Below are 20,159 nucleotides of genomic sequence, written 5' to 3' on the forward strand. Positions count from 1 at the left end.
CTGAAATAACAGAATTCCCTCCCAAGTAATTCTGAAACCAGTGGCACTTAGGACATGTCATGCTGAAGTCCTTGAGAACTACCCAGTCTGGGGTTTCTGAGGAATTATTCCCAATCAGAAAGTTCCTTTAAGCCAAGCATTGGCAGCATTTTTCTGTAGAAGATCAGCTAATAGATATTTTCACACCCCCCAGGTCCATGTAGTTTCGGTCACAACTTCTCAAATCTGCCCTTGCAGCTTAAAAACAGGTACAGAAAATATGAAAATAATGGGTGAAACTGTATTCTAATAAAGACTTACACTGAAATTTGAATTGCACATGTCAAAAAATATTCTTATTTTGATTTTTAAAAAGCACTAATAAAAAGCATTCTTAGCCTGGAGGCCATACAAAATCCAACTGGATTTGTCCCTAGGGCTGTAGTTTGCCAACTTCTGCTCTAAGCCCAATCTCTAAACCTCATTTGTAATTTCTACATTTGTCTGAGACAACATCTTTGTAAAATTTTCTCCCTGGGACCACCTAGAAATAGTAATCCTCCAAGAAAGAAGAAGGAACCCAAACATTTTTTTGAGGTGCTCCTACATCTATTACTGAATAGAGAGAGCTGTAAAAGATTATGGAATAAGTGAAGATAAACACGCCATTCTCAAGGGTCAACAAAACTAACTGCTTTTTCTGGTGTGACAGATGACTGGAAAAGGCATCTCTTGCTCTACCAGGCCCTCTGCTGGATTGGCACTGAATTAGGAGACAGAGTGAAGGTGGAGCTGGATACACTGGGGTTTGAATCCCAATGGAACCTTGAGGCTGTGCACATGTGACTTAACTTCCCTAGCTTCTGTTACCCACATGTAAAATGATGGGCTATTATTGTCTGAAGAGGTTTTAGGGAGCATGTCAAGAACCTGAAACATAGCCCCTAAATCCATGGTAGCTTTTAATATGTAACTAATAGGGTTGGACCTTAAGATATGCCTATTTATGAGAACCAGGTACTCTCCCACATAAGCAGTGGAATGGATTGCAAAATCCTTGAGCTCAGGATGCACACCAAGTTCTTTTTTTTCTTACTCACTTAACTTAGCTCAGTGCCTGACACCTCAAGGGATCTCGGTGGTAGGGAAAAACCTGGTGCTTCAATGGAAAATTGAGCATTTGTTAGAGCATATTGTTTTGGGTTATCTAATTCAGATTCTGTGGGAACTTTGTGCCTTTTCTTGCTTTCAAGATTTTTTTTTAAAGCCCTGTACACTGTACATAACTGATAGAACTGCAAAATGCTTCTTGCTTTAGGCATGCAACTAAATTCTGTCTAGTGGAGGCTCCGCTGATTTCTCCCCCTTTGTGAAATAAGCCAGTTTTGCATCCTTTTGCAAATTCATCCCTAGTCTATAAATGTCCCTGTTAATTTCCTTATTAATAATGAGTTAAATAAAATCTTTGACATAATCATTTAATACCTGTATCAGTCATGATTTTACCTTTTCTATATAGAAAATTATCTTTTAACTTGCTGTTTAATTGTGAAAGCGAATTCAGGAAAGTTCTCCTAGAAAATGTTTGAAAAGTATCCTAGGGGACAATTTACAACAGTTCTACCTTGCCTGTTTGCATCATCTCCCTTTCTATTTATGTTTCATTCATGACTTGGCCAATAGCTATGTAATTTTGAATGACACTTAAGTTTTTCCATTTGCAAAATAAAGGGTTGGGCTTGAAGGCATTGTATAGGGCAACAGTTCTCAAACTTTATGGCCTAAGTACCCCTTTATGCTTTTTAAAACTATTGAGGACCTACTCAAGTTCTTAGGACTTTGATTTATGGGGGTTGTATTTATTTCCACTTGCCATGTTAGAAATTAAAGCAAACAAATTTAAATATGCATTTATTAATTTGTTGAAAATTTTTTAAAAACCCATTATAGTTTAACATATTTTTTTATGAAAAATAATTATATTTTCCCAAACAAAAAATATGTCAAGAAGAGTGGCTTTGTTTATGCAGTTTTTGCAAATCTTTTAAATGTCTGGCTTATTTTGAAAAATAATTATATTTTCCCAAACAAAAAATATGTCAAGAAGAGTGGCTTTGTTTATGCAGTTTTTTGCAAATCTTTAAATGTCTGGCTTAATATGAAACAGCTGGACTCTCATATTCGCGTGCACATTTGTATTAGTTGTGACATCAAGACCACATAGCGACATACCCTCTCAGGGACTGTCTGGGACTCTTGGAGAACTAGTGTTATAAAGTAAACCAAGATGACCTGTAGGTGGGAGGAGTGATTTTGAGATGAGATGTAACAAGATCTTATGCTGATCCCCTTCTGAGAGTGACAGTTTGCTTTGATAAGTCTTTGAACAGCTCTACTCTGTGTATGTTGGTTGTTGTGTATGTAAGTATGTGTGTCCCACACATGCGTGTGCACATGAGTGCAGCAGCGTATGTTGATCTATGCAGGTATTCAATTGTAAGCTTGAATGTGAATTTGCATGTCCCTGGAGTAGGGATAAGAAGCAGGGTGGAGGTGAGGGGGAGGAATGAGCACCATTCTTATCTTTTCCAAGAAGCTCTTATAAAAGCAAAACTGCATTTTCGAGGGCTTTTGTCATGCTGTTCTTTCCTGATCCTTTTCTCAAATCATGGCTTTGGTTTTATTTCATTTTATTTTTTTAAATTTTTTTGGTTCTGCAGGGGAGCTTCACCACTAAGCTACATTCGCAACCCTTTTTATTTTGAGACAGGCTTTTGTTAAATTGGTGAGGGCCTCTCTAATTTTCTGAGGCTGGCTTTGAACTTGGGATCCTCTTGTCTCAGACTCAGAAGTTTCTGGGTTACAGGTATGTGCCACCACACCTGGCTTTTACATCATGGTTTTAAGAGTGAATGGGGGATAGGAAAAGAAAAGACAGTGGAATGAATCTGACATGATTTTAATCCCATCATCATGTTTATCCATAAGAATGAGGTCCTAACTACAATAAAGATACATTCCATGTTTGTTTAATTATATAAAAATGAGTTCTTCTGTCATGTATACTAAAAAAAAAAAAAAATTAAGAAAAAAAAAAAAAGAGTGAACTCCTGAAAACAACCATTGCTAAAGCAACCAATGCTACTCAGATGACCTTGCTTCTGACCTGTGAGGATGGGGGGGGGGAGGGCTCTGAGATGACACGGAAAGAGTTGTTAGAACAGTAATTGGAAACTACTGTTTTTCCCCTTCTGAACACTCTGAAGCTTCCCTGTTACAAATCCACTTCCTGGAGTTTCTTGCACAGGCTCTTAAATACCAGGGAACATTTTCTGTGCATGGTGAACCTGAAAGCTACTGCCTATACTTTCTCATACCAAATGATGATGGCAAAGAAAAGGAAAATGCTGACAAAAAAAGAGCTTACTGGTTTTGAAAAACCAGCCTCTACCTCAGAGCAAAGCCTTCCAAGGAAGGGGGCGTGACCCTTGTCCTTGGAAAGACCCACAGAGCACTCCTAGGCACATACCTACCCTGCTGAGTTGTCTGTCTGCAAATAACAGGAGAGATCTGCAGTGCCAGGTGTCCCTGACTCAGGCTAGGTGAGGACCCATAGCAACCCCCTAGAAACCACCAATCAGCATGAGACAGGGAAAATACCTGGGATACCAGATGACCCTCCCAGTAGTTTATGGTGGTTGATAACATGTTGGGAAACCATGTAGTTCAGCACGTAGACCCTTCGTGGCTTAAACCAATCAGTCCAAACGAATCCCCCTCTTGTACTAAGCAATCACCCTTACCCAACTTGTTCCCACCAGTTAATGTGCTAATCATTAAGAGTTGTTTTATGATTTTCCCGCAGTATGGAATGATTTGTTTGCTAAGAGATGCTATGATATATGTGAAGTCCCTACCTTCCCCCAAAGAGTGTAAAACTGCTGCAAACCCTGGGCTCGGGGCCTCTCAGCATCACCAGTTGCTGTGTGCGTGTGGAGGACTGAGCTACTCACAATAAACACCTCTTTGCTGCCTACATCCATCTTGGTCTCTGGTGGTCTTTTGGGATCCTGAATTCAAGCATAACAGTTTCTTCATTCTAGGAGAGTAATTCAGAGATTTGAAGCTTGCAGACAATATGCTTATTTTATAAATAATAACAGGTTCATAACTTTTCTTTTAAGCTCCCTCTTTGTAAAAGAACTCCAATTTATACTGTAAGATAGTAATTATTCTAGATAGGGAGGAGGGAAAGGGAGGGGGCAGGGGATTAGCAAGGATGGTGGAATGTGATGGACATCATTATATAAAGTACATGTATGAAGACTTGAATTGGGTGTCAACATACTTTATATACAAACAGAGATTCAAAAAATTGTGGTATATGTGTGTATTAAGAATTGTAATGCAAAAAAAACCAAAGTACATGTATAAAGGCATAAATGGCATGAACATACTTTATATACAGAGATATGAAAAATTGTGCTCTTATGTGTAATAAGAATTATAATGCTTTCCACTGCTGTCATGTATTTTTAAAAAATAAAATCAATAAAAGATTAAAAAAATAAATGCCCATCTCAGCTCTTACTCTTAAAAAAAAAAGAGTTAAGTCTTTGGAATCTAGATAGATCTAGTGGTTTGTCCTTAATCTGCCACTTCTTCAATGGGGATTTGGGAAAATGTCAATTTTTCTAAATCTCAGATTCTTTGTTTTTAAAATAGAGTGATTTAGTTTGAGTCTGCAATGGACATGCAAAGCAGAGCCTGAATGAAGGACTAGGATGCAGGTAGCTTGTGAGGGGGAAGGTGGCAAGAGTGATCTCAGCAAGCAGAAATACAGAAAGAGAGAAAGTAAGGCAGATTTAAGAAATCGAAACCCATATGGTATGTCATGAAGCTGATTATTATGTGGATGATTGAGAATCAGTCAATCTAAAAAAAAAAACTATATAAAATGCACTCAGAATTATCCCTCTGGAAAGGTGGAGTCTGAGACATTTTTCTAAACCCTCATCTAAATCCTTCGGGGGTTAAAGACTGTCCCAGAGGATGCTAATTTCCTCTGGGAAAAAGGAATTTGCCCAACAATTCTTCACTGCAGCTGTGGCTGCTTTCAGAAGTGGGTCACAGATGTGTCATGAGGCACAAAAGGTAGTTGCTTGGGCTGGGATGTTCAAGTGGTAGCACGCTCACCTGGCATGTGCGGGGCGCTGGGTTCGATCCTCAGTACCACGTAAAAATAAAATAAAGATATTGTGCCCACCGATAAATAAATAAATAAATAAAAGGTAGCTGCTTCAGGAGATAAATAAAGTCCATGTCACATTGTGAGGATTCGATGTGTCCACATCGAATACTGTTGTCCACAGTATTCAGCATTGTGCCTGGCACATAGCTAAGTACACAGTATTTATTGTTGCTGGTACCACAATGTGATCTTTGTACTTTGATGAGTGACAGAGACCGGGGTAAATGCGTACCTTAGAAGTTTCCAGGAAGGACATATAATTCATAGCCTATATGACTTACCATGGCCCAAGGCCAATTGTGATTGTTATGGATTATTGTAGCACAATTATCCCACGGTATTGGAGGAGGATTGGTTCCAGGACCCCCTGCTGATTCCACAATCTTTGGATACTCCAGTTCCTTATATAAGGAACATAGTATTTGTGGAAAACCTACAAGCATCCTTTCTAATATGTTAAATCATAACTAGATTACTTATAATAGCAACACAATGTTAATGCTATGTAAATATTTATTATACTGTATTGTTTAGGGAATAATGAGAAGAAACAAGTCTTCTTTACATGTCCATTACAGATGCAAATTTTCCCCCAAATATTTTCAATCTGCTATTGGTTGAATTTGCAGATGTAGAAATCACAGGAGAGCCACTGTACTTTTACCTTTTTGCTCTTCCTTTGTGTGTGTTGTGTGTGTGTGTGTGTGTGTGTGTGTGTGTGTGGTTTGTCAAATTTGAGCACAAGGAGAAGGTGTATTCTGTCAGTTGTTTGGGGTAGAAAAAATATTGCTAACCGCTGCTGTAGATCAGCACTGTCCAGTAGAATTTCTGCAATGATGGAAATATTCTGTATCCATGCTATTCAATACAGTGGCTGCTAGCCACATGTTGCTATGGGGCATTTTAATAGGCGAGGAACTGAATTTTTAATTTTAAGGAAATCTAGTTAATTTATATCGAATTAAATGGCTACATGCAGACACAGTGAAGGACAATTACTAATGGTGTACTTAGTGGGTAGTGGAAGGATCTTTCTCTGGGGCTAAATTTAAACAAACTCAGATAGCAATGTCTGGATAGGCTGGGGGCCACAAGATCTCACTCCCAGGCTGGGAAGTGGTGTATCACTGAGGCCAAGGGATTGCTGGATAAGAGAACATCTGTATTGCCATATTGGGAGGAACTTGAGCAGGTTGGGGGAGGAGGCTACAATCTCTCCTCATCTTTGCTCCACTGTTCTGTGCACAGTGGGCTGCTGACTATCGCAAGCAGGACACCTTAATTTCAGCTGCCTGAGACTGGAGGATGATTAAAGGAATACTTACCTAACTGGCATTCTCTATTCCCTAGAAGGCTACAGATTCCCTAAGAGAATTACCAATTCTTGTATAGTGGGCCATTAATACCAAAGTCACCTCCACTGGCTGGTAATCCACCGTTGCTCCCCACTTGGCTTCCCATATCCTAGAATTTATCACTTTGGTCATTGACAATTTACTTGTATGCTTCCTCCATTAAACGACAAACTCTACAAAAGAGGCATCGTGTTGTCTGCCCTCACACAATGCCTCAACCACAGTAAAATTCCAACTGGTTTGGAGGTGATAATAAGGGCAACAGGAGTGAAGAGAGGAAAGTGATTAGTTTTCCCTGGAATCATTCATAGACAACACGAGATTCAATCCAGGGAAGATCAAGCTGCTCAAGGAGTTGTGTAATGACATTTCAGAGGGGCTAACCTCATATGTAAAAGGGTGAAGGTAGATAAATTCTCAGGGCAGTGAGGGAGACAGATGAGCCAGACGAGACGGTAGGAAAAAAGAAGAGGATTAGCAGAGTGGGACCTGACTCTCTGGGGCCTTGAGAGTCAGGCAGTCAAGGGAGGACTGGGTTTGGCAGACAGGAGCACCATGAAGCAAAGTACTTTGGGTTTCTGAGTGGGTAACATGGATAAGTCTGGTAAGGACTTCAGTTTTCTTAGACCAGCATTCTACCTTATGTGGCCTTAGTGACTCTCTCTCTATTCCCATGGTGGGCATGTGAACCAGATCCAGCCAGTAAGAGTTTGAGGACGTGTTCTAGGGATATGGGCAGGGGATTTTTTGCCAGGTTTATCATGTTCTTTTTTTTTTTTTTTTCCTGTGATCGCTGAACTGATGAGATGTAAGCCTGGAGCTGCTGACAGTATCCTGATGCTGTAGGGAAAGATCAGCACAGAGGGAAGCAGAGTCAAGGGATAAGAGGGTCCACAGAAGACATCAGCTGAGCACCTGGATCCAGCTGGGCTTGAAGTAGGTCCTATTTCTGGGCTCTTCAGGCATCAGGCATTTGCGGTGAGGTTCCTATCTCTGGCAACCTGGGAAGCCCTAGTGAGTGAATGAACACTCGGGCACATAGGGAGGCTGAGAGTGCAGGAGATGAGAGTCAAGAGTGGCCACTCCAGCTGGTAAGGCAGGAATTCTGACCAGAGGCAGTGAGGGTCTGAACCCAGGACTTGGGGACTAGAGGGAGGCAAGTCAAAACATGAGAAGGAAGAATTTGTATTTTCCTTACTTCAAAGGTTAGTGGAAGAGATTCTTTTAGCTCTTCTTTTTCATGATCCTCTTTGTCTTTTTCTTTTTTTTAATATTTATTTATTTATTTTTTAGTTTTCGGCGGACACAACATCTTTGTTTGTATGTGGTGCTGAGGATGGAACCCGGGCCACACGCATGCCAGGTGAGCGCGCTACCGCTTGAGCCACTTCCCCAGCCCCCTCATGATCCTCTTTTTCATTTCAAGAATTGCCTGGGATGCTTCTTTAAAAGGCAGAACCTGACGCCCCACCACCCAGCAACCTCTACTAATTCAGAATATCTGGCAATGACTCTTAAGCGTATAAATTCTGTTGCATATTAGGAGTCTGAGGACCCCTAACTTAAGTACTTAGGACAGCCAGCTTTTCATAAGACCTAACAAAGAAGGCACAAACAAATAGTAAACACACTCTTTTTTTCCCCACAGTGCAGTAAATGACTTCCTGAGAGTGAAACATAACCATGAGTGAAAATCCAGCCAGGCCTGCATCTGACTGCATGTTTGACTTGCTCACGTTAATTTGGGTTTAACTTTGTGAGACAAGTGAATCAGACATTCTTGCGCCTATTTTATAGCATGGTGAGATGAGAGATGAAAGGATTGGCCTGAGGTTACAGGGGAACCCTGGAGTCTAGATCTGATTCCCGGGCTCATGCCAAATGTGCTATTGCTTGGATATGGTATGAGTTGAGGTCACCAGGTGCTGTCTTTCTGCACCTTAGGGTAGAGCTGCATGTCCTCCCTCAGCTTATCTTATTGACCTGAAGAAATAGTAGGAGTTCTCACTGAGGAAAAGCCTGGGAGCCCATGGCCCCCTTCATTAAAATAAATTCTGCCTAAGTCTCCTGATTCTAAATAGAAGAAAATGTAGATTTGGGGCAGAACCGAAGGGAAAGGGATTTCCCTTGGCAAATTATTTGCAATTTGTGGATTGGAACTGACCCAGCTCCAATTCCCTCTGTCATTGTGAACGCTGTCTAAAATGTGACCAGCTTATTAAAGAATGAGAGCTGGAGGCAGGTCTCCCACAGGGGCTCCAGGAAACAGGAACAGAGCTAAAACCCACCGGCATCCTCTTCCCAGTGTCTCAGATGCAGGCCTGGCTGGGTTTTCACCCATGGTTATGTGTTCACTCTCAGGAAATCATTTACTGCACCGTGGGGAAAAGAGTGAGTGTGTTTACTATTTGTTTGTGCCTTCTTTGTTAGGTCTTATGAAAAGCTAGATGTCCTAAGTACTTAAGTTAGGGGTCCTCAGATCCCTAATATGCAACAGAATTTATACTCTTAAGAGTCATTGCCTGATATTCTGAATTAGTAGAGGTTGCTGGGGCGGGGGGTTCAGGTTCTGCCTTTTAAAGAAGCATCCCAGGTAATTCTGAAGCAGGTGGTCTGTGGACCACTGTCTAAGATATTGAGATATCCATGGAGCACTGGTGCACTCTGCCAAGTGGCCCCTTCATCCATGGTTTAAAGATGCTGCTGTTGCTGGCACTGGATCTAGGAGGTCCAGTGTTTCTTTCTTTACTAAAGGGTCTATTACTCACTGGCATTATTTGAGGGACATTCGGAAGGTTTTTCTGGACCAAGAAGATCTTCCAGGAGTTGCTGCTAGAGTCTTAAGGATTTATCTTCTCCAGTACATCTTTTAATTAATGGGTAGTTTACAGAGTATAGCACTTTTTGTTAAAAAAATAATAATAATAAAGAAAAAAATCTCTCTCTTGGTATACTCACAGCTCATCTGTGTGCATGGTCCAGCCTGCCAGAGTCCTGGACTCTTTCCCCACCCCCATCTTTCTTTGTTCCCAGTGGCTCTAAGATGTAGAGACCAAGGCTTTTAAAGAGTCCCAGGTGAGTTTTCCCTTCTTTAGGACCTATGTTAACAAAGAAGGCAAATTAATGGATTTGTATTTCCTTATCATCTGTATTTACTTTTTAAATTAACCAGGAATCTAACGATGGGAAGGTAGTCCTCAGGCCTTCACAATGAAATTGACTCCAAATGAAATGAATCTGAAAATTCCATTTATTAAAACAAATACATTGTCAATGTGGGATGAAAATGTACACATCACATTCAGGTTTTCCTGTTTTAACACTTCTGTATTTCCCTCTCTTTGAATGACACATTCTATAGATCTTATATAGGAAAAAATGTGAACAATCCTTGGGCTATGAAACAGTAATGTATATGTAACAATCCACCATTTCCAGGAGCAGCTAGAAGCAAATATTAAGAAAAAAATAAATAAAACCCCTCTAAGAGAGCATACTTGATTTTCTCAGAATTCCTTACATGAATATGAGTGTATGGAGAAATGCTTTTTATTGTTGGAGTTTTTTTCTTGGTAGGCAATCTCTTTCCAATATTATTAGCAGAATCAGACTCAGATCAAGCATTTATTTTAAATCTTTGATTTAAATTAAATAGTACTTCATTTCAAATAAAATATCAAAATTTAAACTGGAGTTACTATTAAGAATGATGCAAATTGTTTTTTTTTCTTTTAGAGAGCTTGCATTCTAAACATGAAGTCTACTATTAGTATTTATGAACTAATTCCATCGAAGATTTCATTATTATACAGGTAGATAGAAATTAGGGCCTTAAATAATTAAGCTGAATTTTTCTATTATGCTTAAGATAAAATTATGCTGGTGAAAATGATTGTTGAATTTCTAAAGGAATTAAGCTCTTTAGAGGCCTATGTAATCAAAAAACCAATTTCCCCCTAATAAATACAAGTATCAATAAACCAAAACTCATATAAAGATTCTGGTATTATAACTACATAAAGACATGAAATTATGAAAAAGCCAAAACATTTTCCTTAAACTTAATTTCAGACGCTATGTATTTCCTGCCTTCTCTCTCCTTTTTAGGCACAGTCACATATAGTTTGGAACCTCCTTAACTTTTCATTGCCGGATCTATACTAAGGTGCTTCCTAGAAATTTTAATTGCTCACAGAGATCTAAATTTACATGGAAATAACAAGAGTCCTTCTTAGAGAAAGAACTGGTATGGATTATGGAAATGATCTGGGCCTTCTAATGATGCTTCCAACACCCCCAAAGAGTGCTTTGCTCAGTTGTTTTCATATAACTATATCTTCAATTCACATTTTAGCTTGCTTTAAAACTGTGATTCAGTTTTAGCTGATTTCACAGTACCCCAATCTCATTGTGTAATATTGCAGTTCAATAAACACTCTGCCAGATTTTTTTCACTTTTCAATCTTCATTGGAATCCCACTGACTATAATAAAACTCCAAGATTTGATCAGAAGTTTCTAGTTGCAGAAATAGGTTCATTCATTTTGTGAATATTTCAGTATCCTCTTCTTCCATCCCAGGCATAAGCTTTAATTGGACATTTTAATTCTTTTACTAGCATGCCCAGAAAGGAGCTAGGGAAAATATTTACCAAGTCTGTTTCAATCCTTGGTGTGGTATTTTTGTCTTCTTTTTTCTCCCTCTTAGTAATTTTTTTTTTTTTTTAAATAGGAGAATGGTGAGGAAAGAGAGGAGAATAACTAATTTGGAATTAAAGATCTTTTGGGACTTGGAAGCATACAAGATGTAAGAGAGGCCCTCTCTGGCTGGGAATGACACAGAAAAAAAAAAAAAGTGACAGAGGCTTCCAGGGTCTGTCATTACTGATGGAACTACAGCAGCAATGAAAAATCACTCCCAATATCTTATCTTGCAAAGAGGGAGCTCTAGCTGCAAGGAAGTTGTAAATAGAGACTTAGAGACTTTAACAAACAAGGTAGAGAACCAAAATCAAAGGTTTCTTTGAAAACTTAGTGAAAATTGAAAACCAGCACAGTGGAAAAAAAGAGCCAGACCCTTTCCTGGTGGAACCAGCTCTGGGGACCATGCCTGCCGCACAAAGAGTGGGCTTCAGGGTCCTTCTCCCTGGTGGGTGAAAGGCTGGTGTTTCGAGAAAGGATCACCCTCTGTGGAGCTCTTGGCTCATTTCTGATACTTTAATGAAGGAGGGCCATGGATTTCTTGTTATGCATGCAAAAAGCATTCTTTCAGTCTGGAATTTTTGTAATTCAGGAGAAGAGGAAACGCTCACCCTCTAGTAAAAGCACCTTCCAACTCATAGTGAATCCCTCACGATGCTGCTTGGGATATCTGTGCTGCCCTGGATCCTGGATAAATCAAAACGCTTTGGATTCTGAAAAATATATTACAGAGGCGCTTGTTCCACTGTTCACTAGGAGGTATTTTAGGCATGGCTAAGGCTCTGAAGTAATGTCAATTTTCAGAAGACTGAGGTTTCTCCTCCTCAGCATCTTCTCTTTCTCTCTCTCATTTCTTTTCCTAACTTTATAGTAAAACAACAAAACTTCTGAATGGATGTAACATAGGGATGTTTTCATGCAATTTTACTCAAAAATTGTCACAAAGATAAGAAAGCACCAGTCACAACACATGGTTTACTTGCAGAATCAAAGCTATCATGTACAAATATTAGGAATAGTGATAAGAGAACACAGACAACCGGCTTTTTGTTGTTGTTATTACCATGAGAATATACCACAAGGAACATCTCCCTAGACATTTTGGGTGCTCATTCTTGGAGTTCAGTCTTACAGATAAGTCCAGCCTTATCTTCATACTACTCTAAGGGGAGGGGTGTGTGGAGGAGAGAAGGAAAACAGAAAAAGGCACAAAGACTAAACATCGATGCCATTAAACCGAACTGCGGCTACACTGGACAACTCGGTTTATCAAAGGGAATTCTAATGACAATATTCATTCCGAGAAGGTCATACACATCTTAGCTTAGTACAGCTGTCTGTTTTAACGTTTATATATATATATTTTAAATATGAAGCAGAAACGTAAGGGCTTGGGGGAGGGTAGCAGAAAAGAAGTGACACCAATTTTATTTTTATACATTCCCCTCCTCCAGGCAGGTCTGCAGAATCAGATCTCTTTTAAGTCAGGATCGGCTTTCATTCTCATCAAGGGGACCAGTTCATTAAACATGCACAGCCTGGAGTTTCCAGGATGGTTCTCCTCCCTCTCCTTCAATGTTGTGGACAAGAAAGGTGCCCACTTTGCTAGAAACCCTACGGCAATGTCCTGGGAGCCCTGAGGCTCTTCAGCCTCCTCCTGGAGACTTTAAAGGATGGCACAGAAGAACTTCTTCTCCCGAAATGGATTTTCTGAGGCCGGGACAGGTGTCAGCAGGGGATCTTCCTTGGCATGAGCCTCACAGTAGGCCATCAAGTCCGCGGCTGCCTTGGAGACCTGGAGGGAAAAGAGAAATAACCAGAACTGTGGGGGCAGTTTGGTGCAGTCAAGGCCCAGCTCTGGGGTCTAATGGCTTGGCTCCAATCCTCACTCCACCACTTGTGTGAAAGTGAAGCAGACATTCAGCCTCCATAGAAAGGGAGTCCATGATGTTGACTGCAAAGGATTACCACAAATAGATACTGGGGCTAGGGTTAGGTGAGAAGGTCACTTAGGGCCCCAAAGTGAAAGAGGCACTCACTGTCTGGGTCATGCTGGTATCAACCCTGCACTGGTCCAGCCCTGAGTGGGCAAGTTGGCTTCAACTGTGTACCCAAGATACCTCACTTGTGCCACTCTAGTCCCATCCCTGATTGCAAGGATTAAATAAGTGAGATAATCTACACAAGTCATTTAGTAAGAGTTCCACACAAGCTAGCTCTTGTTATCTTTCTGTAGCTGTGATTTTCTGCTTCAGAAATGGTGCTGGAGAGGCTGTTGACGCCCCCTCTTCAACTGAACACACCAGGAGGCATATACGAGTATGTGTGAATCATCTGCACACACAAACAGAAGGTTACAGAGTGCAGGAGTATATATACATATTGCGATATGACACCTATGACTTCAGCCAAGCCTTGTACCTTTGAGGGATGCTTCATTGGTAGACTGTCACTGATTTGGGTAATGCTATCCTTTCTCACACTTTCACAGCTTTGTTGTCAGGAATTGTCTGTAGGACCTTCCTTTGGCAGTGGCAAATTTTCACTACTTAAGGGGATGGATTTAATTTTGAGAAACTAACATATCAGGGGGTGAGTCAGGTGACCCATCAGAAAAATGCCATGTGGGGGTCAAGAGTCAACTTCTTTATGACATAATACACTTGCTCTAGACATTACTCCAAAAGACTTTTTCCACATGAGAGTAAGTGTCCCAAAGCTACTTCTGAAAGTGTCTTCTATAAGTGTCCCAAAGCTACTTCTGAAAGCATAATCTTCTGGAAGAATTAGGTAGATATATTATTGCTAAAAAATATTCACTGCCCCTCCCAAGGGGTGGGGTATACAAATCCCTACAATGACCTCAGTTGGCCATGTCACACATGACTTGTTCTAGTCAATGAGATGTGAGTAGAATTGCCATAGAAAGATTTGGGGCAGAAGCCTCAGGAGTCCATGTATAATTTGTCATTTCCTTTTTCCTTTGCCACTTTCTCCAACTGAAATAGTTAACTAAGAAAGCTCTTCATTGATTCAGAGGTTTCAAGGAGTGGCATAGTGGCTACATCCTTGACTTTTGTTCCTTGCCTAGGACTAAGTTGATTGGACTTCTCATTGCTTAAACGAAGGTCAGTTTTACCATTTCCCTGGTTGAGCATGAAAATCAGTTTCATCCTCTCATCCTATAAATATTTAAAGTTTTGGATTTTCTGTACCGATTTTCACCAAATGCACAGAGGCACTATTCCTGTTAGAAGGTGCTCAGATGCCAGGGTTCCTGATAAATGTGACATGGTAGGGGAGCAGCAGCAGATCGGTAGGTCTCTTTTGATCTGAGGTAGGACTGAGATGTATATCTTTGCTATTGTAAGCTCCAATGAATGGAGGCAGGGGACAATTTCTTACTACCATGGAATTAGCCTACCTCACTGATGCAAAAGAGGCATAGGTATTGTTATGGGTATTAGTTTCCTCTGGTTATCTGAACAGATCACCAAAACCTCAGTGGCTTAAAACAACAAAACACTGATTCTCTCACAGTACTAGAAATTCAATGTCTGAAACCAAGGTGTCAGTAGAGCTGGTCCCTATAAGAGACTACAGGAGAATCTGTTCCAGGCCTCTCTCCTAGCACCTGGTTGCCATCAACTGTGCAAACCACTTGTAGCACAGTCACTCCAGTCTTTGTCTTGGTCTGCACATGGCATTTTCTCCTGGGCTCCTCTGTCTATACCTGTTATTCTCGTCTGTGCAAATTTCCCATCTCACCAGTCATTGCATTAGGGTCCAACCTAATCCAGTGTCACCCTTCTCTTAACTTGACTATATCTACAAATACCTTATTTTCAAATAATTTCACATTCTAAGATTCTGGGTGGGCCTGAATTTGAGGGGAAACTATTCAGTCTAGTCTAGTATATTGGTGCAAAAATTATGCTTGTTCTTTAGGACACTGCAGCATTTAAAAAAAAGTTTATTGTATTTTGTTTTAGAAATTGAGTTAAATTTTCTCTTGTCTCTCGCAACAATTCTGAAGGAATTATCCACCTTTTATAGATGAAAACTTGAGTTGTTCAATGGCATACATCAAAGCACATGTCAGAAAAAGAACTTGAACCCTGATATTTTGCCTTAAGCCACAACTATCTGCATGTAAACTACTGTACTGTTATATGTAGACATCTCAAAAGTGTGGCTTGTTTCAAAGGTTGAAACTGAAATTCGTTTTGCACCTTTACGAAATGCTCTCATAGCAAAATGAAAGGAAATAGTCTATTTTTGTGTTAGCTCCCCTGAATGAAAGCAAAGGTCAGACTTTCAGACTGAATCATGACCACTTTATTTCATGTCTTAGCAATACTCATTATTGTACCACATAGCAGCTTAGCTGATAAGCAGCAGAGACTGTAAAATAGTAATTTCGAAAACTCTCCTGCTAAGGAGAGATCCAGCGTTGTCTATTCCTACTCATTTGTAGCACTCATATGCAAAGATGTGGTGTGAATTTTTGAAATCCCCTTTCATGACACAGAAAACACTATCCTGTGCCAAATAAGTAATTTGAGTCTCTTCTATTTGAACAATTGAATTCTGAATGGTTTCCTTCTCAAAGCATATTATGTGTTTTATCTTGTTTCTGTGACTAGATTGCAACCTCCTGTGGATGACGGTCCACAGGACTACTGTCAGAATGTCAGAATCCTAGTAGTAACTGGAATAATTATAATATTCGTAGCCCTTGCTATGTGTCAGAACTATACAAACCACCTCACATACAATATGCAGTTTAATCTGTACAACAACATGAGTAAAATATGATCGTCTTGAATATGTGAAGCTTAGGCTTTGTTAGATCAATGTTTGCCCAGGTCTTGGCTCAGGAGCAGCTAGCTGTGACTCTCAGTGTTCCTGACTTCATCTATATGAACACTCCTCCTTTCTAACCTGGGGTATCATCCTCACACTTTATCTTACAATAATTCACAGCACTATTTTCCCTAACAGATCTCTTGCTTTCTACCTATTCCTGCTAACATTCTGCACATAGTCATCTTTTATATTCCTAGGCCTAGTTCTTCCATTGGGATTTTCCCCAAAACTCTAGAAAACCTTTTCTGTCCTGTTGAATTTTCCTCTAAAAATACCTCAGATTTGGCCCCTCTCTATCATCTCTACTGCAACTCCCTGATTCAGGTCTCCATCTTCTTGCTCCATGATTACTGAAATAATCTCTTAAATAAAAAGTGATTAACCCAGGTTCCCCATGGGGTCCATGGATAGAATTCTAGAAGACACCACTGCAGTCAAGTAATAAAAGTTAATAAAACTAGCAAGTACCTATCTGAAACCACATTCCACTGATAAAATACTCTGAATACCCACTGGTTCTATATTAACACCAAAGTTTTGTTTCCTGAATTTAATTATAGAGAAATACCACAGAAATCCAAACTGTGTGACATTTTACAAAATAAATGGACTATAATCTTCAAAAATGTCAGAGTCATGACACTTCATTAAAGCCAAGGAAGTCTAAGGGACTGTCAGACAGAATAATTAAATGCAACATATAATTCTGAACTGAATCCTTTTGCTAACAGGGACAGTACTGGGAAGATTTGCAATACTTAAACAGGGTCTCAGGATTAGAAGGTAGTAACGTATCAGTGTTAATTTTCTGATTCTAATGACTGCATTATGATTGTGTAGAAAAATGTTTTCACTTGTAGGGAAAGGCACATGAAAGTTTTTGGAGGTGATAAGGCATCTTTTCACATCTTCTCAAATGATTCAGGGAAATCGAAATTCTTTGCCCTGTACTTATGATTCTTCTGTAACTTAGAGATTATTTGTAGAAAAAAACCCCAAACTTTTCAAAAGAAAGGGCAAAGAGAAATCAGAGATAGTGAATAGAGACAACTTTTTCACAGTTAGAAAGGCAAGCTGACAAATGCAATAGTGGATGGGAGGAAAAGTGGATAGGTCACGACAAAAACTTTACTTAAGATGAGGCAATAATGATGTGTTTATATGCTGATGTCAGTGAAGAAGTAGAGAACCAAAAACTGATGATGCAGGATGAGCAAGGGATGGACCTGGAAGGCCGGCAAAGTGTTGGAGCAGTTTCTTTGGTTCAGGAGACCCAGGTTCTGATACACAAAGGAAGGAATTCACTTTTGATCTTCCCAGATTGACAACTGTTGAAAACCAGTCATTCAGAGATCTTTCTGAACTAGAACCAGGGAGTAAGCAGTGGGGGACTCTAGACAGATCCTAGAAAGGGCACCAGACCATGACTATGCGCTCTGAAAAAAATAAGAACCAACTCTAGGCAGACACCTGGACAGTTCTGAAAAGTAGCTGTCAGGATAAAAACCGGACCTCCCCCAATTTAAATGGAATGTAAAGATACAGCTCCATTCATTACATCTGGGAATTGAGACACATTTTTAAAAATGATGTCACAAAATGTGGGCAAGCCATCAAGCAAAGACATGAACACTGAGGAGTTTCCATGGCCTGTGCACAGGGAAGTTAGGTGTGTGTAAGGGTGCCAGTCATAAAATAACCCTTTCAGTTGGGTGCTTGTTCATGGAACCAATCAGCGTTGACTTGCGTTTAAGTGTTGCTTAAAAGGACTTCAAAGATTACACTGGATGGAGGCTTGCAATGGAAATGCATAAAGAAAAAATATATCATCTTTCTCCTGCTCTATACCCAAACCATTGTCAATTCATCTCTTCTGACAACAGATATGTAAACCATATTCCCCACACCAAGAAATTCTCTGACATCACCCAAGCATCATGCACTTTAACTCAGTTCTGACACTATCTACCTGGAAACAGCATCAGATCCCCCAGGCTGAAAGTTCAGTTTCACATAGTTGCTCCCCTCTTCCCATTTCAGACACCCACTGCAAGCAGTAGGCCTCGTCATACCCACAACTTCTATCCCACTGGACTATAAATCAGAGGTTCCCATGATTCCCTCCTGAGGTTTGCTACAGTGGCTCACAGAACACAGGAAAACAGAAAATTGCCAATTTATTACAAAAAATATTTTGAAGGATATAAATGAAGAGTAAGAGGAAGAGACATAGAGGACAAGGTTTGAAAGGGTCCCAAATGCAGTGGTTTCTGTCCCCATGGAGTTGGAATGCACCACCCTTCCAGCATGTGGATATACTCATTAATCTGGAAATTCTACATCACATACTTTTTTTTTTTTATGGAGGCTTCATTATTTAGGCATGAAACATTACTAACTGTATTTCCAGTCCCTCTCCTCTCCATGGAGGATGTGAAGTGGGACTGAAAGTTCCCTACCTCTAATCATGGGCTGGTCTTTCTGCTAACTAACTCCCATGCAGGAGCTTATCATGAGTCACCTTATTGGAACAAAAGATGCTTTTATCACCTGGGAAAAGACGTGGGTCTTAGGAGCTCTGTGTTAGGAACCAGGGTCAAAAATCAAATATTAGAGCAAAAGATTCCCTAGAACCTCTAACTAAAGGATTTTGGGAGCTCTATGTTGGGAATCCGTGGAAGATCACACACACACACACACACACACACACATGCACACACACACACACAATTTCACAGAAAATTATTGTCAACATCAAGCAGAAGAAATGTAGGTGAAAGCAGAAGAAGACAGCGCAGAATTTTCAAACTAGGGGATGTTGGGCTAACATTTGACTAAAGATGTCTTTTACTTTAATCGAAAGCTGCTGAACACATTTTAAAAAATATTTAATAAGAAATAGTAACACATCTAGATTAAGCAGTAGTAAATGCAGAAGAAAGCTCAAGATTCTTTAGTATATCTTGGAATTATACAGAAAAAATGAGAGGTGCTATGTAGAGCAAGATTCCTAACACAGAGAATGGAAATCAGTGAGTTGCCATGATGCCTGCATCACCAAGATGCTGACATTATCATGATGGCTACATCAAATGTTGTCTGCATCACCATGATGGCTGTATCATCATGATGCCTATATCCCTATGACTACCTGCATCACCATGATGCCTGCATTAACACAATGGCTTATTACCATTATTTTTATACTATGATTGTTTGCAACACCATGACGCCTGCATCACTACATCACTCTGATGGCTGCATCACCACAATGGCTGCATCACCATGACCACCTGCATCACCATGATGGCTGCATCATTATGATGCTTATAATCACCATGATTGCTGCATAACTGCTAGTGGTCAAAGATGAGTCTAAATATTTCCACTCTGATTGTGTGAAGAGTGCCCAGGATCAAACTTTGATTGTGACACTAGAGAAAGTATAATTTTATGAATAAATATTTACTATTTTTATTTGTAACATCATATGCAACTATTCTAAGATGTTGTCCCCTCCTTGCTCCCCTAAGGTGATACTAAACTGATGGCACATATCAATAGGATCTATGTAAAAAAGATAACACAATAATTAATTGTCAAAACAAAAGTCCTCAAGAAAAGTACATCATATTTACATTATTCTATTGAATAAAAGAAGAAAGGCATTAATATTGTCATTTTAAAAGTTACAAGTTGGGCTGGGGATGTGGCTCAAGCGGTAGCTCGCTCGCCTGGCATGTGTGCAGATGTTGTGTCTGCCGAAAACTAAAAAAAAAAAAATTAAAATTTCTCTCTCTCTCAAAAAAAAATACAAGTTATAAGTTGCATCCATCTTCCCTGAAAACTAGGATTTCCAGAAAAATTAATTTCCCAAGGATTTGAATTACCAAGGTTTTAGAGTATAAATTGAATATCCGGTATCCAAAATCTTTGGGACCAAAAGTGTTTTGAATTTTTGATTTTTGGAATATCCATATATACACAATGAGATATTTTGAGTTG

The 20,159-nt window shown here is 39.8% G+C and overlaps 1 protein-coding gene across 2 annotated transcripts in view; it reads right to left on the reverse strand.

Moving 5' to 3' along the window:
* Positions 1-9,817: 9,817 nt before the first annotated feature.
* Gng2 (G protein subunit gamma 2) overlaps positions 9,818-20,159 on the reverse strand; it is a 107,414-nt gene continuing 97,072 nt past the window's right edge. For both annotated transcript variants that reach the window (XM_040274104.2, XM_005322853.5), the window contains one exon: positions 9,818-13,080. In XM_040274104.2, coding sequence (XP_040130038.1) covers positions 12,952-13,080 — 129 coding nt within the window. In that variant the 3' untranslated portion in view covers positions 9,818-12,951. The remainder of the gene's footprint in view (positions 13,081-20,159) is intronic.

The sequence above is a fragment of the Ictidomys tridecemlineatus genome, chromosome 5, assembly GCF_052094955.1.
Source record: "Ictidomys tridecemlineatus isolate mIctTri1 chromosome 5, mIctTri1.hap1, whole genome shotgun sequence".
Classification (NCBI taxonomy): domain Eukaryota; kingdom Metazoa; phylum Chordata; class Mammalia; order Rodentia; family Sciuridae; genus Ictidomys; species Ictidomys tridecemlineatus.